This window comes from Rattus rattus, chromosome 1 (assembly GCF_011064425.1).
Source record: "Rattus rattus isolate New Zealand chromosome 1, Rrattus_CSIRO_v1, whole genome shotgun sequence".
Classification (NCBI taxonomy): domain Eukaryota; kingdom Metazoa; phylum Chordata; class Mammalia; order Rodentia; family Muridae; genus Rattus; species Rattus rattus.
This window is the reverse complement of record NC_046154.1, coordinates 190293294-190310110: the sequence shown is the minus strand read 5'-3', so window position 1 is coordinate 190310110 and position 16817 is coordinate 190293294. Positions and strand designations below refer to the sequence as shown.

The window sequence follows — 16817 nt, the reverse complement described above, 5'->3', positions numbered from 1 at the left end:
ACTCTGTTCCCTTGACATCAGCTAGCATGAGACTGTTAACATGGAAATCCACAAATCCTGTGAACCAGGATTTGATTTACTACTTATTTCGTTGACTTTTGAGACTTAAGCCGTGGAGGGAGAAATATTAATACTGCAAATAAAACTTAAATACACCATATATGGAGCTGTCAAGTAGCTAGGGGCTCAAGAGAATATTCAGCAATATTATTTTAAGCTTCAAAATTGGTTTCACCTAGAAGCCGCTCATAATAAATATGCCAACCAACGTTCACACTGAAACTGGTTCATCGCTGCAGCCATAGGCTGGTTATAAACATCCGGGGGAAAACAAACAGTCTATGGGTACAAAGAGGCTAAGTAAACTTGATAATAATTTAAATATTTTATTAATGTGTAAATTTCTTACTAATATAATTTACCTAACGACAAGTTTGATCAACTTAACATGTACTTAATTTTTATGGTGAGGAACTAAAAATGTAGTAAATAGTACATTTCACATCAATTGTAAAACGTATTTTAGAACTCAACTGGAACACCCCTAGATACTCTCCTTGACACACAGCCTTTGCTATAAGCTCCCCACTGTGTGTTCAGTACCTAAGCACAACATTTTACTTAAACGTAATTTATGTTTTCTGTCTGCTGAAGGTATAGGTATCTATCATGTAGCAACGAATGAAATTATTGACTTTGCTTATCGTTAGTCTACAGAAAGTATCCGTGTGGTGTGGTTTGGCCTAGCGAGTTGCTACTTTTGGTTTCTAGGTCAAAGATGTCTTCTAATTTAAATTATATGAAACGTATTTTTAAAGTGTTTTAGACTTTTCAAATATTTGAAGCTATAACATATAAGACATGCTTAAATAAAAAAGAACTTTAATAATATAAAATATGTCAATATAAAATATATATAAATATAAAAATGTCAACTGCATTCTCATATTCTTCTGCATGACAGTTTAAAATACAGATATAGTTACTACTAGATAACTTTTACTATGCCAATTATAAAATGAACGATGTCCTACAATTCTTAAATATATGTATTTAGAGTAGTACATTTATCCTGATTTATACATGTATCAAAATATCCTACAGAATTCCTTTAGAATGCTAAAAGTAGCAATTTGCTTGGCTGAACTATACCACACTGATACATTCTGAAGACTAAAAATAAGCAAAGTCAATAATTCATACAATTTTTAATGTTATGTATTATTTTAAAGTAAACTTAGTCTTAAAAAGACAAAATGAGTTTTTGAAAGAAAGAATTAATCTTTTTTGGGAAATAAATGGGAGATTGGCTTCAAATAAAATAAGATCAGCATAATATTATCCATATTCTTACTATCCTATCAGAAGAGGACTTTTAATTCTGCCATAATAATATTCAGGCTTTCTCTATGCGGTTTTTTCTGCACTTCACAATCAAAGCTATATACATACATATATGTGTAAATATGCATATATAGGGTTTTTAACTAATCAAGGTATCATGTATGTTTCCCTGCTCAGCAGTAAATATGTGAAGAAATATGGCTTACATAGGTAGGCAGGAATTTTGAATTGCCCATGATCTGGAAGTCCATCCTTGCTTTAATTTAAAAGAAAAGAGAATACAAAAAAACAGAATCAGTGTGCCTTATAGATTAAAAGATAATCACAACTGGATACAATAAAGAGAATTTGACTTTTTTTCTCAGTACACTCCATAGTGCCTCCCAAATCCTCCTCACTGCGATTAAGACACAGAGAAAATGGTAGCTAAGACAGATAATCACCACCTTCACCACACTCTGGGAAGATGTGTGCCTCCAAGCTATACCCAAGGTGGACCAGACAGGAAGAGTGACCGGGTGTCTCCTGTTAGACATATACATGACAGGAATCTCTACCCATGGAATCTCAACAACATCATTGTTTAAATAAGACCTGAAAAATAACATCAGTGGCAACTGTGGATGGAGGCCCCACCCCTACGTGAAGTAACTACTACAGGCAATTATTGACTATACAGAGAGAGAGAGAGAGAGAGAGAGAGAGAGAGAGAGAGAGAGAGAGATCCCTCTTCTCAAGTCCCTGATAAGTTAACCAATCCTGTGATCCTCCCTAAATACATACATATATAAACAATGCTGGAGGGACTCAGCATGTTGTATTTATAAATTCTGTACACAATATATTATGAATAGAATTTATATATACATATGTATATATTATATATAATGTGTAAATAATATATGTAGTTATATTAATATACCATTATACAATGTATTATATTGAATATTATTATTTATAGTTTATTATAATAATCAAAGAGTAAGAGGGACTTTAGGGCACATGGGAAGAGTTGGAGGGAGTGAGTGAATAGAAAATGATATAAATAGAGTACCTATGTATGAAATTCTCAATGAATAAGTGAAGAAAATCACTATGAAATACCAGAGAAAGAGAAACTATGTTATTAGGTTCCTCACAATCCAAACCCAAATGCCTAACCTCATAATAACATGAAAAATGTAAAATTTGCTCTGCAAACATTTCAATTTGGATTTAAATACAAAAACAGCAAGTTGGTGGTCGCTGACTCATCCGTACCTCCACACTTTGAGCCAGCAGCCATTTTACCTTTCAGAATCCTAAACGCTCGGTGAATAAAGATGACATTTTTGTTGAAACCTTCTGTTTCGGCCTACATTTTACCATCTTCTCTGCTTTAAACACCTGGGGTTCTCCATTAAATATTTCTCCTTAGTTGAATTGTTAACACATAATTGGAATATGAATCTCACCTCTGAGACTCGAGCCTTCCTGAGCTAAGTCTTCATTTCACTTACTGTTGGGTCTTTAGCGCCTAGCATCACGCTAAGCAGGTTTTGAGTACAAAATGAATAAAACAAGGGATTCAGTCGCTGAAAATTGATTTTAAGTAAACAGTACACAATTTGGAGAGAGTTTAGTTTGTGATCTTTTAAATCTTCCTTTGTATCTAAACTACACTCTATCTTCTGTGACCACTGAAACCACTTTGAGCACATTTACTATATAAAACCCTGATAGGGCAAGCTAATAAAGAGGCAGTTTACAAGAATGTATCAATTAATTAAAGGTAAACACACTAGCATGCAATACAGGAGACATTGTAAGGCAAAAGGTATCTTCCTCTTTTATATTTCCTTCTTTCTTTTATATTTTCTTAGATACCTGGATGATATTAAAAAAAAAACCATAAAGCAATAAGCTAAAAATTAACAGATTAAAACTAATCAATGGCAAATATTAAAGTAATGATTACCATCAATTTTGGTGGTCCCATGCTTACAAATGCTTATAAATATTTAAGTGTAAACAGTCATAAAAATGGACGTAATTAATTAAAGGAGACTAGGAGCTACTGAAGGAATCATTGTGAGAGAAAAATTCTAGGGCTCCTTGGTCCTGCTAAGACTGAACCCCCAGTGAATGTGATTGTTGGGGGGAGGATGGGAAGGGGAACACCCATGTAGAAGGGGAGGGAGAGGGGCTAGGGGGATGTTGGCCTGGAAACCGGGAAAGGGAATAACAATCAAAATGTAAATAAAAAATACTCAAGTTAATAAAGATGAAAAGAAAAAAATTCTAGGGCTCACGTACTTTCAGTGAATTCTTTCTTCCAGAAAATAGCTGAGTCTGGCTCCTAGCTGCAGCCACCCCTTTCACCTCTAAATCCATTCAAATGTCTGTATGTCTTGTACAGCGTGCTATATTTCTAAAGAGATGAAAGTAAGTAAAAAATGGTCATTCTTATTAAAACTTTTAAAAAGTCACACACAGTACTTTTCCATAGAAAGAAATCATTGCGTTGAATGGTCGTGGATAATAATGAAGTCATTATCGACCTTTGAGTTTGGGTGATGCAAACACATCATGCTTCGTGGCAATCTTCATAATGTATGCCCCAAGAGGTCCATATCTTAATCTCTGGGCCCTGTGAATATGATGACTCTTTCGTGGCGAAAGGTGGGATTAAGTTAAAAATTTGAGATGGGAAAAATTAATCTGTGGGGCTCACTAGACCCACATGGGTCTTTAGAAGATCCAGCTAAGTCAGAGAAGGCGGGAAGATTAGATCACAAGTCTGAGAGAAATGCAGATGCTATGCAGCTGCCACCAAAGACAGGAAAGACAGTGAGCCATTTCCAGGATGACCAAGGGACAAGCAAGGACTCTTCCTCTGGGACCTCCAAAAGGAGCCAGTATTGCTGGCAGCTTGCTTCCTAGACAAAACATGTGCACTGACCTCCAAGAGGATAACGTAACACACTTGTATTATTTAAATTACTCGGTGTATACTAAGGTTTTACAGTATAGCTGGGAAGGAGATAATAGTCCATCAGTCTTCTCTATGCCATGAGGTTACTCTTCTTCATACTCAGTTCTCCAGTCATTATGAATTTTGATACTGTTAGAGTAGACTAATGAAAATATTTCTTAACCTACATGTCCTTAATCCCAGTACTCTGGAGGCTGAGGCAGGCAGATCCCTGAGTTCAAGGCCAGCCTGATTTACAGAGTGAGTTCATGGACAGCCAAGGCCACACAGCGAAACAACAAAAACAAAAGCAGGCTATGGCCAGAACCTCTCTGATCCTGGCCCACAGCTCCCTGCTCCCAAATCCCATGGGAGAGAGAGCTGAACACCTAGAAGTGCAGGCAATCCTGAGACTGCAGGGAAGGACAGACTGCCACTTCTGCCCACCTTTGCCCATATCCCTGGCCCAAGAGGAAACTGCATAGTGCCTCTGGACACAGGAATATAGGAGCAGTCAGCTGAGGAGCCCCGCGGTACAGATCTGCGCCCAGATCTGAACTGAACCAGTCAAATAGTACCCTGCACCCAAATCCCATGGTGGGGAGAGCTAGACCATCAGAGGAGCAGACATTCATGAGAACTCTGCTCACATTCCAGAGTCAAGAGGAAAACACCTAGCACCATCTGGGCCCCCTGCACACAGGGATCTAAGAGCAGTAGAGGCAGGACCCTTCTGGTTGCTGCCCTCATAGAGCTGAAAGCCAGCCAGCCACCAGGAGTGACTACACTCCTGAGAACAGAACACTCTGTTCTCATAACTGGCTGACAGAAAGCAGGAAAACAGGTCTCCAGGAATGCTGACACACAGGCTTACAGGTGGGTCAAGTCACCATCAGGAACAGAAAAACAAGCTAACACCAGAGACAACCTGATGGCGAGAGGCAAGCGCAGGAACCCAAGCAACAGAAACAAACACTACTTGGCATCATCAGAGCCTAATTATCCCACCGGAGCAAACACTGGATATCCGAACACACCAGAAAAGCAAGATCTAGATTTCAAATCACATTTTATCATGATGATGGAGGACTTTAAGAAGGTCATAAATAACTCCCTTAAGGAAATACAGGACAACACGAGTAAACAACTAGAAGCCCTTAAAGAGGAAACACAAAAATCCGTTAAAGAACTACTGGAAAAAACAACCAAACAGGAGAAGAAAATGAACAAAACCATCCAGGAGTTAAAAATGGAAATAGAAACAATAAAGATAGCACAAAGGGAGACAACCCTGGAGATAGAAAACCTAGAGAAGAGATCAGGAGTCAAAGAGATAGAAGAGAGAATTTTAGGAGCAGAAGATACCATAGAAAAACATCAATACAACTGTCAAAGACAATGTAAAACACAAAAAGCTCCTTGCCCAAAATATCCAGGAAATTCATGTCCTCATCCAGGACACACTGAGAAGACCAAACGTAAGGATAATAGGTATGGAAGACAGTGAAGACTCCCAACTTAAAGGGCCAATAAATATCTTCAACAAAATCATAGAAGAAAACTTCCCTAACTTAAAGAAAGAGACACCCATAAACACACAAAAAACCTACAGAACTACAAATAGATTGGACCAAAAAAACCTCCTCCAACACATAATAGTCAAAACACCAAATTCACAAAACAAAGAAAAAATATTAAAGCAGTAAGGGAAAAAAGTCAAGTAACATATAAAGGCAGATCTATCAGAATTACACCAGACTTCTCACCAGAGACTATGAAAGCCAGAAGATGCTGGACAGATGTCATACAGACCCTAAGAGAACACAAATGCCAGCCCAGGTTACTGTATCCTGCAAAACTCTCAATTAACATAGATGGAGAAACCAAGATATTCCATGACAAAACCAAATTTACACAATATCTTTCTATGAATCCAGCCCTACAAAGGATGATAAATGGCAAAGCCCAACACAAGAAGGCAAGCTACACCTTAGAAAAAGCAAGAATGTAATCTTTTTGCAACAAAACCAAAGGAAGAGAAGCACACAAACATAATCCCACCTCCAAATACAAAAAAAAACCAGGAAGCAACAATCACTATTCCTTAATATCTCTCAACATCGATGGACTCAATTCCCCAATAAAAAGACACAGATTAACAGACTGGATATGTAAAGAGGACCCAGCATTTTGCTGCCTATAGGAAACACACCTCAGAGACAAAGACAGACACTACTTCAGAGTAAAAGGCTGGAAAACCACTTTCCAATCAAATGGTCTAAAGAAGCAAGCTGGAGTAGCCATTCTAATATCAAATAAAATCGATTTTCAACCAAAAGTCATCAAAAAAGATAAGAAAGGACACTTCATATACATAAAAGGAAAAATCCACCAAGATGAACTCTCAATCCTAAATATCTATGCTCCAAATACAAGGGCACCTACATACATAAAAGAAACTTTACTAAAGCTCAAAGTACACATTGCACCTCATACAATAATAGTAGGAGATTTCAACACCCCATTCTCATCAATGGACAGATCATGGAAACAGAAATTAAACAGAGACATAGACAGACTAACAGAAGTTATGAACCAAATGGTCTTAACAGGTATTTATAGAATATTCCATCCTAAAACAAAAGGATATACCTTCTTCTCACCACCTCATGGCACCTTCTCCAAAACTGACCATATAATCGGTCATAAAACAGGCCACAACAAATACAGAAAGATAGAAATAGTTCCATGCATCCTATCAGAACACCACCGACTAAGACTGGTCTTCAATAACAAAAATAAGGAAAGAATGCCCACATATACATAAAATTGAACAATGCTCTACTCGATGATAACGTAGTCAAGGAAGAAATAAAGAAATTAAAGACTTCTTAGAAATTAATGAAAATGAAGGTGCAATATACCCAAACTTATGGGACACAATGAAAGCTGTGCTAAGAGGAAAACTCATAGCGCTGAGTGCCTGCAGAAAGAAACAGGAAAGAGCATATGTCAGCAGCTTGACAGCACACCTAAAAGCTCTAGAACAAAAAGAAGCAAATACACCCAGGAGGAGTAGAAAGGCAGGAAATAATCAAACTCAGAGTTGAAATCAACCAAGTAGAAATAAAAACAAATATACAAAGAATCAAGAGAAACAAAAGTTGGTTCTTTGAGAAAATCAACAAGATAGATAAACCTTTGGCAAGACTAACGAGAGGACACAGAGTGTGTTTCCAAATTAACAAAATCAAAAATGAAAACGGAGACATAACAAAAGAATCAGAGGAAATTCAAAAAATCATCAGATCCTACTACAAAAGCCTAGTTTCAACAAAACTTGAAAATCTGGAGGAAGTGGAAAATTTTTTAGACAAATACCAGGTACCATAGTTAAATAGGAACAGGTAAACCATTTAAACAACCCCATAACTCCTAAAGAAATAGGAGTTAAAAGTCATTAAAAGTCTCCCAACCAAAAAGAGCCCAGGACCAGATAGGTTTAGTGCAGAATTCTATCACACCTTGGTAGAAGACCTCACACCAATACTATTCCACAAAATTGAAACAGATGGAGCACTACCGAATTCCTTCTATGAAGCCACAATTACTCTTATACCTACACCACACAAAGACCCAACAAAGAAAGAGAACTTCAGACCAATTTCCCTTATGAATACTGACGCAAATATACTCAATATAATTCTTGCAAACCGAATCCAAGAACATATCAAAACGATCATCCATCATGATCAAGTAGGCGTCATCCCAGGGTTGCAGGGATGGTTCAAAATTATGGAAAACCATCAATGTAATCCACTAAATAAACAAACTCAAAGATAAAAACCACATGATCATTTCATTTGATGCTGAGAAAGCATTTGACAAAATTCAACACCACTTCATGATAAAAGTCCTGGAAAGAACAGGAATTTAAGGCCCATACCTAAACATAGTAAAAGCCATATAGGGCAAACCAGTAGCTAACATTAAACTAAATGGAGAGAAACTTGAAGCAATTCCACTAAAATCAGGGACTAGACAAGGCTGCCCACTCTCTCCCTACTTATTCAATACAGTTCTCCAAGTTCTAGCCAGACCAATCAGACAACAAAAGGTGGTCAAAAAGGATACAAATTGGAAAGGAAGAAGTCAAAATATCACTACAGATGATATGATCGTATGCTTAAGTGACCTCAAAAGTTCCACCAGAGAACTAAGTCTGATAAACAACTTCAGCAAAGTTACTGGGTATAAAATTAACTCAAACAAATATGTAGCCTTCCTCTACACAAAAGACAAACAGGTTGAGAAAAAAATTAGGAAAACAACACCCTTCATAATAGTCCCAAATAATATAAAATACCTCGGTGTGACTTTAACTAGGCAAGTGAAAGATCTGTATGATAAGAACTTCAAGTCTCCAAAGAAAGTAATTGAAGAAGATCTCAGAAGATGGAAAGGTCTCCCATGCTCATGGATTGGTAAAATTAATATAGTAAAAATGGCCATTTTACCAAAAGCGATCTACATATTCAATGCAATCCCCATCAAAATTCCAATCCAATTCTTCAGAGAGTTAGAAAGAACAATTTGCAAATCCATCTGGAATAATAAAATAAAACCCAGGATAGCCAAAACTATCTTCAACAATAAAAGAACTTCTGGGGTAATCACCGTCCCTGACCTAAAGCAGTATTACAGAGCAATAGTCATAAAACTGTATGGTATTAGTATAGAGACAGGCAGATAGACCATTGAAATAGAATTGAAGACCCATAAATGAACCCACATACCTATGGTCACTTGATTTTTGATAAAGGAGCCAAAGCCATCCAATGGAAAAAAGATAGCATTTTCAACAAATGATGCTGGTTCAACTGGAGGTCAGCATGTAGAAGAATGCAGATCGATCCATTCGTATCGCCCTGTACAAAACTTAAGTCTACGTGGATCAAGGACTTCCACATCAAACAGATACACTCAAACTAATAGAAGAAAAAGTGGGGAAGAATCTTGAACACATTGGCACTGGAGAAAATTTCCTGAACAAAACACCAATGGCTTATGCTCTAAGATCAAGAATTGACAAATGGGATCTCAGAAAGTTTCAAAGCTTCTGTAGGGCAAAGGACACTGTTGTTAGGACAAAACAGCAACCAACAGATTGGGAAAAGATCTTTAACAATCCTACAACAGATAGAGGGCTTATATCCAAAATATACAAAGAACTCAAGAAGTTAGACAGCAGGGAGACAAATAACCCTATTAAAAAATGGAGTTCAGAGCTAAACAAAGAATTCACAGCTGAGGAATATCGAATGGCTGAGAAGCACCTAAAGAAATGTTCAGGGGTTGGAGATTTGGCTCAGTGGTAGAGCGCTTGCCTAGCAAGCACAAGGCCCTGGGTTCGGTCCCCAGCTCCGAAAAAAAGAAAAAAAAAGAAAAAAAAAAAAATGTTCAACATCCTTAGTCATCAGGGAAATGCAAATCAAAACAACCTGAGATTCCACCTCACACCAGTCAAAATAGCTAAGATAAAAAACTCGGTGACAGCAGATGCTGGCAAGGATGTGGAGAAAGAGGAACACTCCTTCATTGTTGGTGGGACTACAGACTGGTTCAACCACTCTGGAAAACAGTCTGGAGGTTCCTCAGAAAATTGGACATTGCACTACCTGAGGACCCAGCTATACCTCTCCTAGGCATATCCCCAAAAGATGCTACAACATACAATAAAGACACATGCTCCACTATGTTCATAGCAACCTTATTTATAATAACCAGAAGCTGGAAAGATCCCAGATGCCCTTCAACAGAGGGATGGATACAGAAAATGGGGTACATCTACACAATGGAATATTACTCAGCTATCAAAAACAATGACTTCATGAAATTCATAGGCAAATGGATGGAGCTAGAAAATATCATCCTGAGTAAGGTAACCCAATCACAGAAAAACGTATATGGTATGCACTCATTGATAAATGAATATTAGCCCAAATGCTGGAATTACCCAAGATGCACATATCACATGAAACTCAAGAAGGATGTCCAAAATGTGGATGCTTCACTCCTTCTTTAAAAGGGGAACAAAAATATCCATAGGAAGGGGAAGGGAGGCAAAGTTTAGAGCAGAGACTGAAGGAACGGCCATTCAGAGCCTGCCCCACATGTGGCCTATACATATACAGCCACCAAAACTAGGTAACATGGATGAAGCTAAGAAGTGCAGGCTGACAGTAACCAGATATAGATCTTTCCTGAGAGACACGGCCAGAACATGTCAAATACAGAGGTGAATGCCAGCAGCATTCACTGAACTGAGAAGGGACCCCCGTTGGAAGAATTAGAGAAAGGACTGAAAGAGCTGAAGGGGCTTGAGACCCCATAAGAACAACAATGCCAACCAACCAGAGCTTCCAGGGATTAAACCACTACCCAAAGACTATACATGGACTGACCCTGGGCTCAAACTGCATAGATAGCAGTGAATAGCCTTGTTGGGGCACCAGTGTAAGGGGAAGACCTTGGTCCTGCCAAGGCTGGACCTCCAGTATAGGGGATTGTTGGGGGACGGCAATGGGGGGAGGATGGGGAGGGGAACACCCATATAGAAGGGGAGTGGGAGGGGTTAGGGGGCTGATGGACAGGAAACCAGGAAAGGGAATAACATTCGAAATGTAAATAAGAAATACCCAATTTAATAAAAATGGAAGAAAAAACAAAACAAAAGCAATAAAACAAGCAAACAAACAAAAATTCTACCAACAGTATAATTAGTAATTTTGTATAAATAGTAACAATTATGTAATGGTATAAAACAAAAACACTGCTTGTTAAATCAAGTGACTTATCTGTCCTCAAAATTTTACATGTTTTTATTTTGACTTCTGGAGCGTTAAGCATGCACACAAGGTTCTATCTTCAAAGGAAGGAATGCTATACTTGTTTTCTACCTAGGAGCATGGAGCTGGTATGAATGTGCTTCCAAACCAAAGTCTGGTGACCTTTGAGCTGTCTATGTGGCTAGAGACTTTTCTGGCACTGGACCCTCCTCCAGATCCTTATTGTAAATCTGTTTTTCTCAGGTAACCTACAGCACCTATCCTCATGGACTTCAGCAAGAGCTTCGGCATACCCAGGTCTGACCAGTATTTAGCTTACGTTGTATTTCGAGATTTATGTGTGCTTTGTTGTACCTGTGGGGCTAACTTAATCAGCACTAGAATAACTGTCACCAAATTGTGTTGAGCTTAAACGTGCTTTAAATTAAGTAGAGTCAGCCGCCGGAAATTGGAACCAACACTGGCTGCTGGGTCATGTTGAGAAGAACTGGATGCCGGTCACTCTGAGGAGGCTGATCACCGTGAAGGTTGTAGAGACTCCCTCTCCCCTCACTTAAAGCCCATTCCCACTTTTTTTTCTTCTATTATGATGGCCTTGTTTTTATTTTTTGTTTATTTGCTGTTTTAAAAACAGAATGGCAGCGTCAGCTTCAGTTAGCTAAACTTCAATCAAAATTCTAATTTTTGCTAAGTTCCCATAACTGAAGCTGGAGGAAAAAAAATTAATCTCTCCGAGTCAATGTTCATAATGTATAAAATAAATTGAATGTGACATTTCATACATGGCAACTATCACAAGTGTTTCATGCCCAATATAAATTAACCCCAATCCCCTTGCACTTTTTCGTCTTCATTCTTCCCACGCCACCCCAGATCCTTCTCTAAAAACCCCTCGCTTTCAGCCAGGAATCCTAGACTAATAGTAAATTTAAGAATATTTACCAAGCCAAAGTAAACATACTCTGAAAATGGCATAAATTGTCAGATTCGAAAACAATCCAAATGGCACTTCTTATGGCTCCCTTTTCAGCGTCCTTTCATAAAAAGCAATTTTTATGTTCTAAGCCTAAGGTCCAATATTTGGTCACATCACAAAGTTGCTACATTTGTAGGACAGGTTTGTAGTCCACTGGCCTAATGCATCGAGGGCTATGGGTTCAATCCCAGAACAACTTACTGTATTTGCCTAATGACTGCTGCCTGACAAGCTGTGGTGATTTGAATAAGAACTGTCTCCATATTTGTATATTTGAAAGTTTGGTCCCCAGTTCATAGGCTGTTTGGGAAGGCCTAGAAGGTGTGGCCTGGAAGAAGTGTGCCACTAGGGGATGGGATTTGAGAGTTCAAAAGCTCACACGAGGCCCAGTCTAATGCAAGACCTCAGAAACTGCCCCAGTGCCATGCCTGCTTGCCCGCTGCCACGCTCCCTGCCGATAGGGTCCTGAACACACCCTCTGAAACTGCAAGCGAGCCTCCGTGAAACGCTTTTTTTTTTTTTTATAAGTTGCGTTAGTGACTTTTATAAGCGACTCTAACTAATACACAAGCCAAAGCTAAGATGGAGACAGTGAACAGCCAATCCTGTGGCTTCCTCAGTCGCATCATCAGCGTTCGAACTTCATACCTTACTAACTATTGTAGCCATTCCAAACAACTGTATGTCGTCTAATAAGTCGCTAGACTTTGTTTACAATTAATAAGACCAGCAGATATAGACCCCGGAAACCCTTCTGCTATTCCAGTGTAATTAACTCTCTGCATTTCTAATGTACTATCACAACCACAAAGGCTGGTATCTCATGCCCTCCCTACAGTATAAATTCTTAATAAATGCTTATTTAGTCAATAGGCAAATTGATGCATCGTAAATGTCCATAGGCACTTGGAATAAACCCATGCTGGATTCATTCCTCTGCATCTAACTGTGACCATCCCAATGCCAACATACTAGTCTTTCTGGAAGCAACTGGGTAGGGTGTTTGCAGCTCCAAGTTGCACCAATTAGTCTTCGGTAACACCGTAAGCTTATAAAAGTGATGGCACCTGGTGCTCCTCACTTTTTGTCTCCGGGCTTAGCAGAGAGCCTGGAAGATAAGAGAATTCAGTCAATTAGATAGGAGTTAACTCAGAATTACACAGCATAAAAGAGATTCATTTCGATGCAAATAAGAATGTTGAAAGGGAAAAGATGCTGTACCGACAGGCTGACGTCTCCAGATTACGATCTGCCCACAAGCACTCCAATTAGAGAAGCTAACGATTTGGACGGGGCATCAAAAGCTTGCTTCAAAGGCTAAGATCGTCCAGGCTTTTGATTTTTGCACTGAGCAAGCTGAGACCCAGAAAAGCGAATTTCACTCTGCTTAACTGCGTGCCACTTGTTGAAGGGTCTTCATTCAAGCTCTGGTTCCAACCCTCTTTCCTATAGTCCACCTTTGATGGCATGGAAAGCAGAGACCTCAGGAAGCGATGTGCTGTGAGGACTAAGGAACTCCTTAATCCTCACTCCTTGGTGATTCAAGAGTAGACTCTTTACCCAAATGGCTGAAAGCAGCATTTTGGATTGAATGCCCAGGACTGCACTTGTGCTAAAGTACAGAACTTAGACGAGGGAGTGAGGGATGGCAAGATCAGCAAAAACTATTGCTAGCTCTTATTGTTTCTCTCCTGGTAAGTGTATCCGTAGCGTGTAATTTGTTGATGAAAAGTCAGAACGCACGTGAAAAGAAAGGATTAAGGGATTTGATCCAGTTCATAAACAAGAAAGTGATTAATAAATACAGTTCGGTTCTTAAATTCCATAAGGGACAGGGACTAAGTCCACCTTGAATCCCTGATGACAACAGACCCAAGATGTAAAACTATTCAGTTAAAATCTTACTTCACACTATCTGGAGCGCTCCAAAAGGAATCCACTATCTTCTTCTTCAGGACTCAGGGCCACACTAGGAAGCAAGGCAAGCTGACTTGACCTAAGAGTGTTAGCCCCGTTCAACCCAAACCGGAAATAGAAGGACTGAAAGGGGTATAAACCAAAGTGATTCCACCAAGAACTTCCTTCTGAGAGCTTCCCATAGGCAAACTAAGGAGCAGTTCCCAGAAAACACGAGTCTAGACCAGCGTCTCCGGTTGCTAGGCAACTGGCACCGGTTCACTAGGCCTCCTCACCCTCTCCAACTTCCCCAGAAATAAAAGGGACTTCAACTCCACCTCTGGACCCCAAGCTGTGCTACCATACTTCCACTCTTCCGGGCTGCCTCTACTTCCTACACTCCGGACAAACACCCCTGCACTAGCAGACAAACTCACCCGGACTCCAAAGGCTTTCTTTTTTAGGGTGCAGCCTCCCAGGTGCAAGAGTACAGCCCTGAGGTGTGATAAACCCTGGCCTGGAGTGCAGCAGAGGATTGAAGCACAGCAAACTTCTGCACCAGGAGAGCACAAAAACCCGGCAAGGATCACGGAGGACCATTCATTAAGTGGAATTCCTTTGAACATTATTTCACAGAGCAGCTACCATTATGTCCAGAGTCCAGTTTGATATTCGAGGAGAAAACACCATAAAAGTATCCTAGATCACAGCCAATTTTCCCACCAAAATCGTAGCTAAGACTGCAGCATCTTTGTGCCTCAACGACCTGTCCATAAATGGGCAAGGATAGCTTGAGATAGTTGTAAAATTCTACACCAATAACAAAGGTGATCTCTTCACCAATGCAATGTCAGATTGGCAAATACTATGAGGCTTAAAGTTTAAAATTTTAATTTTAATATCTTTTGAAAATCAACTTTCTTCAAAACAGGCACATTATAAACAGTTTAGATTAACATTTCAAATATATTTTGTCAGTATAAAAACTGTGAACTCTTTGCAACCCCATAGGAAGAATAGCAATATCAACCAACCAAAGCCCCCAAAACTCCCAGGGACTAAGCCACCAACCAAAGAGTACACGTGGAGGGACCCATGGCTCCAGCCACATCATGTAGCCGAGGATGGCATTGTCTGGTATCACTAGGAGGGGAGCCCCTTGGTCCTGTGGAGGCTCGATGACCCATCATAGGGGAATGCTAGGGTGCTGAGGCAGGAATGGGTGGTCGGGTGGGGGAGCACCCTCATAGAGGAAGGGGAGAGAAGGCAAGGGAGAGGGGGTTTGTGAGAAGAAACTGGGAATGGGGATAACATTTGAAATGTAAATAAATAAAATAAACAATTTTTAAAGAACATGAACTCAGGGGTGGGGATAGAGCTCAGGTGCCTGGTATGGTTGAAGAAGGAGATTTGATCCCAACATAACAAAAAGCTAATATGATGGTTAATCCCAGCAGTCAGGAGGTAGAGGTAGGAGGATCTGAAGTCTAAGATCATTCTCAGCTATGTAGTGAGTTGAAGAACAACGGCATAACCTACGTGAAACCATGTCACAAAAGCGAAGAAACGTAAAACGTATCAGGATCTGTCTGCCGTGCCGCCCTCCCGCAATGCTGGGATGGTAGGTGCACATATCTACTATGGCTGGAATTTTATGTGGGTGCAGGGGACTCAGACTCGGGTCCTTGGTCTGGTGGAATCTCACACCCCGAGCCGTCTCCAACCACCACAAAATTTTCACTTGAAGTTTATGTTTTACTTGCATTTATTTGCATTTCAGTCTTCCATGTATTCGGGATATGCCAAGCCTATGCAATCCGCTAATACACCGAAGGTTATAAGTAAGGTGTATAAGCCTATATATCATTGCCTCTTAAATCACAAACAGAACCAAATATTTATCAGGCCCTACGAAAGGCAAATGAGAAAGAGTTTCCGTGGTTACGGTTTAAACACATGCAGTATAATAGTAGCGTGCTCGTTTCTTTATTTAGTCAACAAACTTTGGTTGGAGGCTTAGCAATGTGCCTGCTTTAGACTTAGAGAAAGTCAGTAAAGAAAGGCAAACCACTGTTTGTGTGAAGGGCACAGTGTGGTGAGCAGGTGCTGCAGAAAAAGGATGTCATTCTAATTAGCAAGTGACTCAGTGAAGAAAAACAGGTGCCCCTAGGTAGGAACCGCAGAAAGATCAGGAAAGATTTAAGACCCTGTGCTTCAAAGGTAGCAACAACAAGCACAAAGAGGCTAAGCAGGGAGTAGCCTTGATAGATACCACTGGACAGCATCCTTGTCAGTCTGATAGATACTGCTGCACGGAGAAGGTATACACATATGGGTGTCAGCCAAGGTCGGATTACGTAATGAAGAAGTGTGTAGATATATACACAAGTATGTACGTGTACCTATATGTCTGGCTGGATATGTAAGAATGCCAAATCTATATTTATATTGAAGTATGGCATGTAAGAAACTTGGTTTGCAATGCCAACCAACCAGAGCTTCCAGGGACTAAACCACTACCCAAAGACTATACATGGACTGACCCATGGCTCCAACCTCATAGGTAGCAATGAATACCCTAGTAAGAGCACCAGTGGAAGGGGACGTCCTTGGTCCTGTCAAAGTTGGACCCCCAGCGCAGGGGAATGTCGAGGGGGGTGGTAATGAAGGAGTGGATGAGGAGGGGGAACACCCTTGTGGGGGAGGGAGGGGGATAAAGGGCTTATGGACAGGAAACCTGGAAAGGGAATAACATTTGAAATGTAAATGAAGAAATGCATCCAATAAAAAAGAAAAGAAA

The 16817-nt window shown here is 39.8% G+C and overlaps 1 protein-coding gene across 1 annotated transcript in view; it reads right to left on the bottom strand.

The window, feature by feature from the left end:
- The window catches only part of Caps2 (calcyphosine 2), a 62763-nt gene extending 49551 nt beyond the window's left edge, over window positions 1–13212 (bottom strand). Inside the window, exons 1-3 of the mRNA XM_032912404.1 lie at window positions 13094–13212; window positions 3640–3754; window positions 1551–1600 (exon numbers count right to left, since the gene is read on the bottom strand). Of these exons, the coding sequence (XP_032768295.1) occupies window positions 1551–1600; window positions 3640–3717 (128 nt within the window). The 5' untranslated portion in view covers window positions 3718–3754; window positions 13094–13212. The remainder of the gene's footprint in view (window positions 1–1550; window positions 1601–3639; window positions 3755–13093) is intronic.
- Window positions 13213–16817: the final 3605 nt, after the last annotated feature.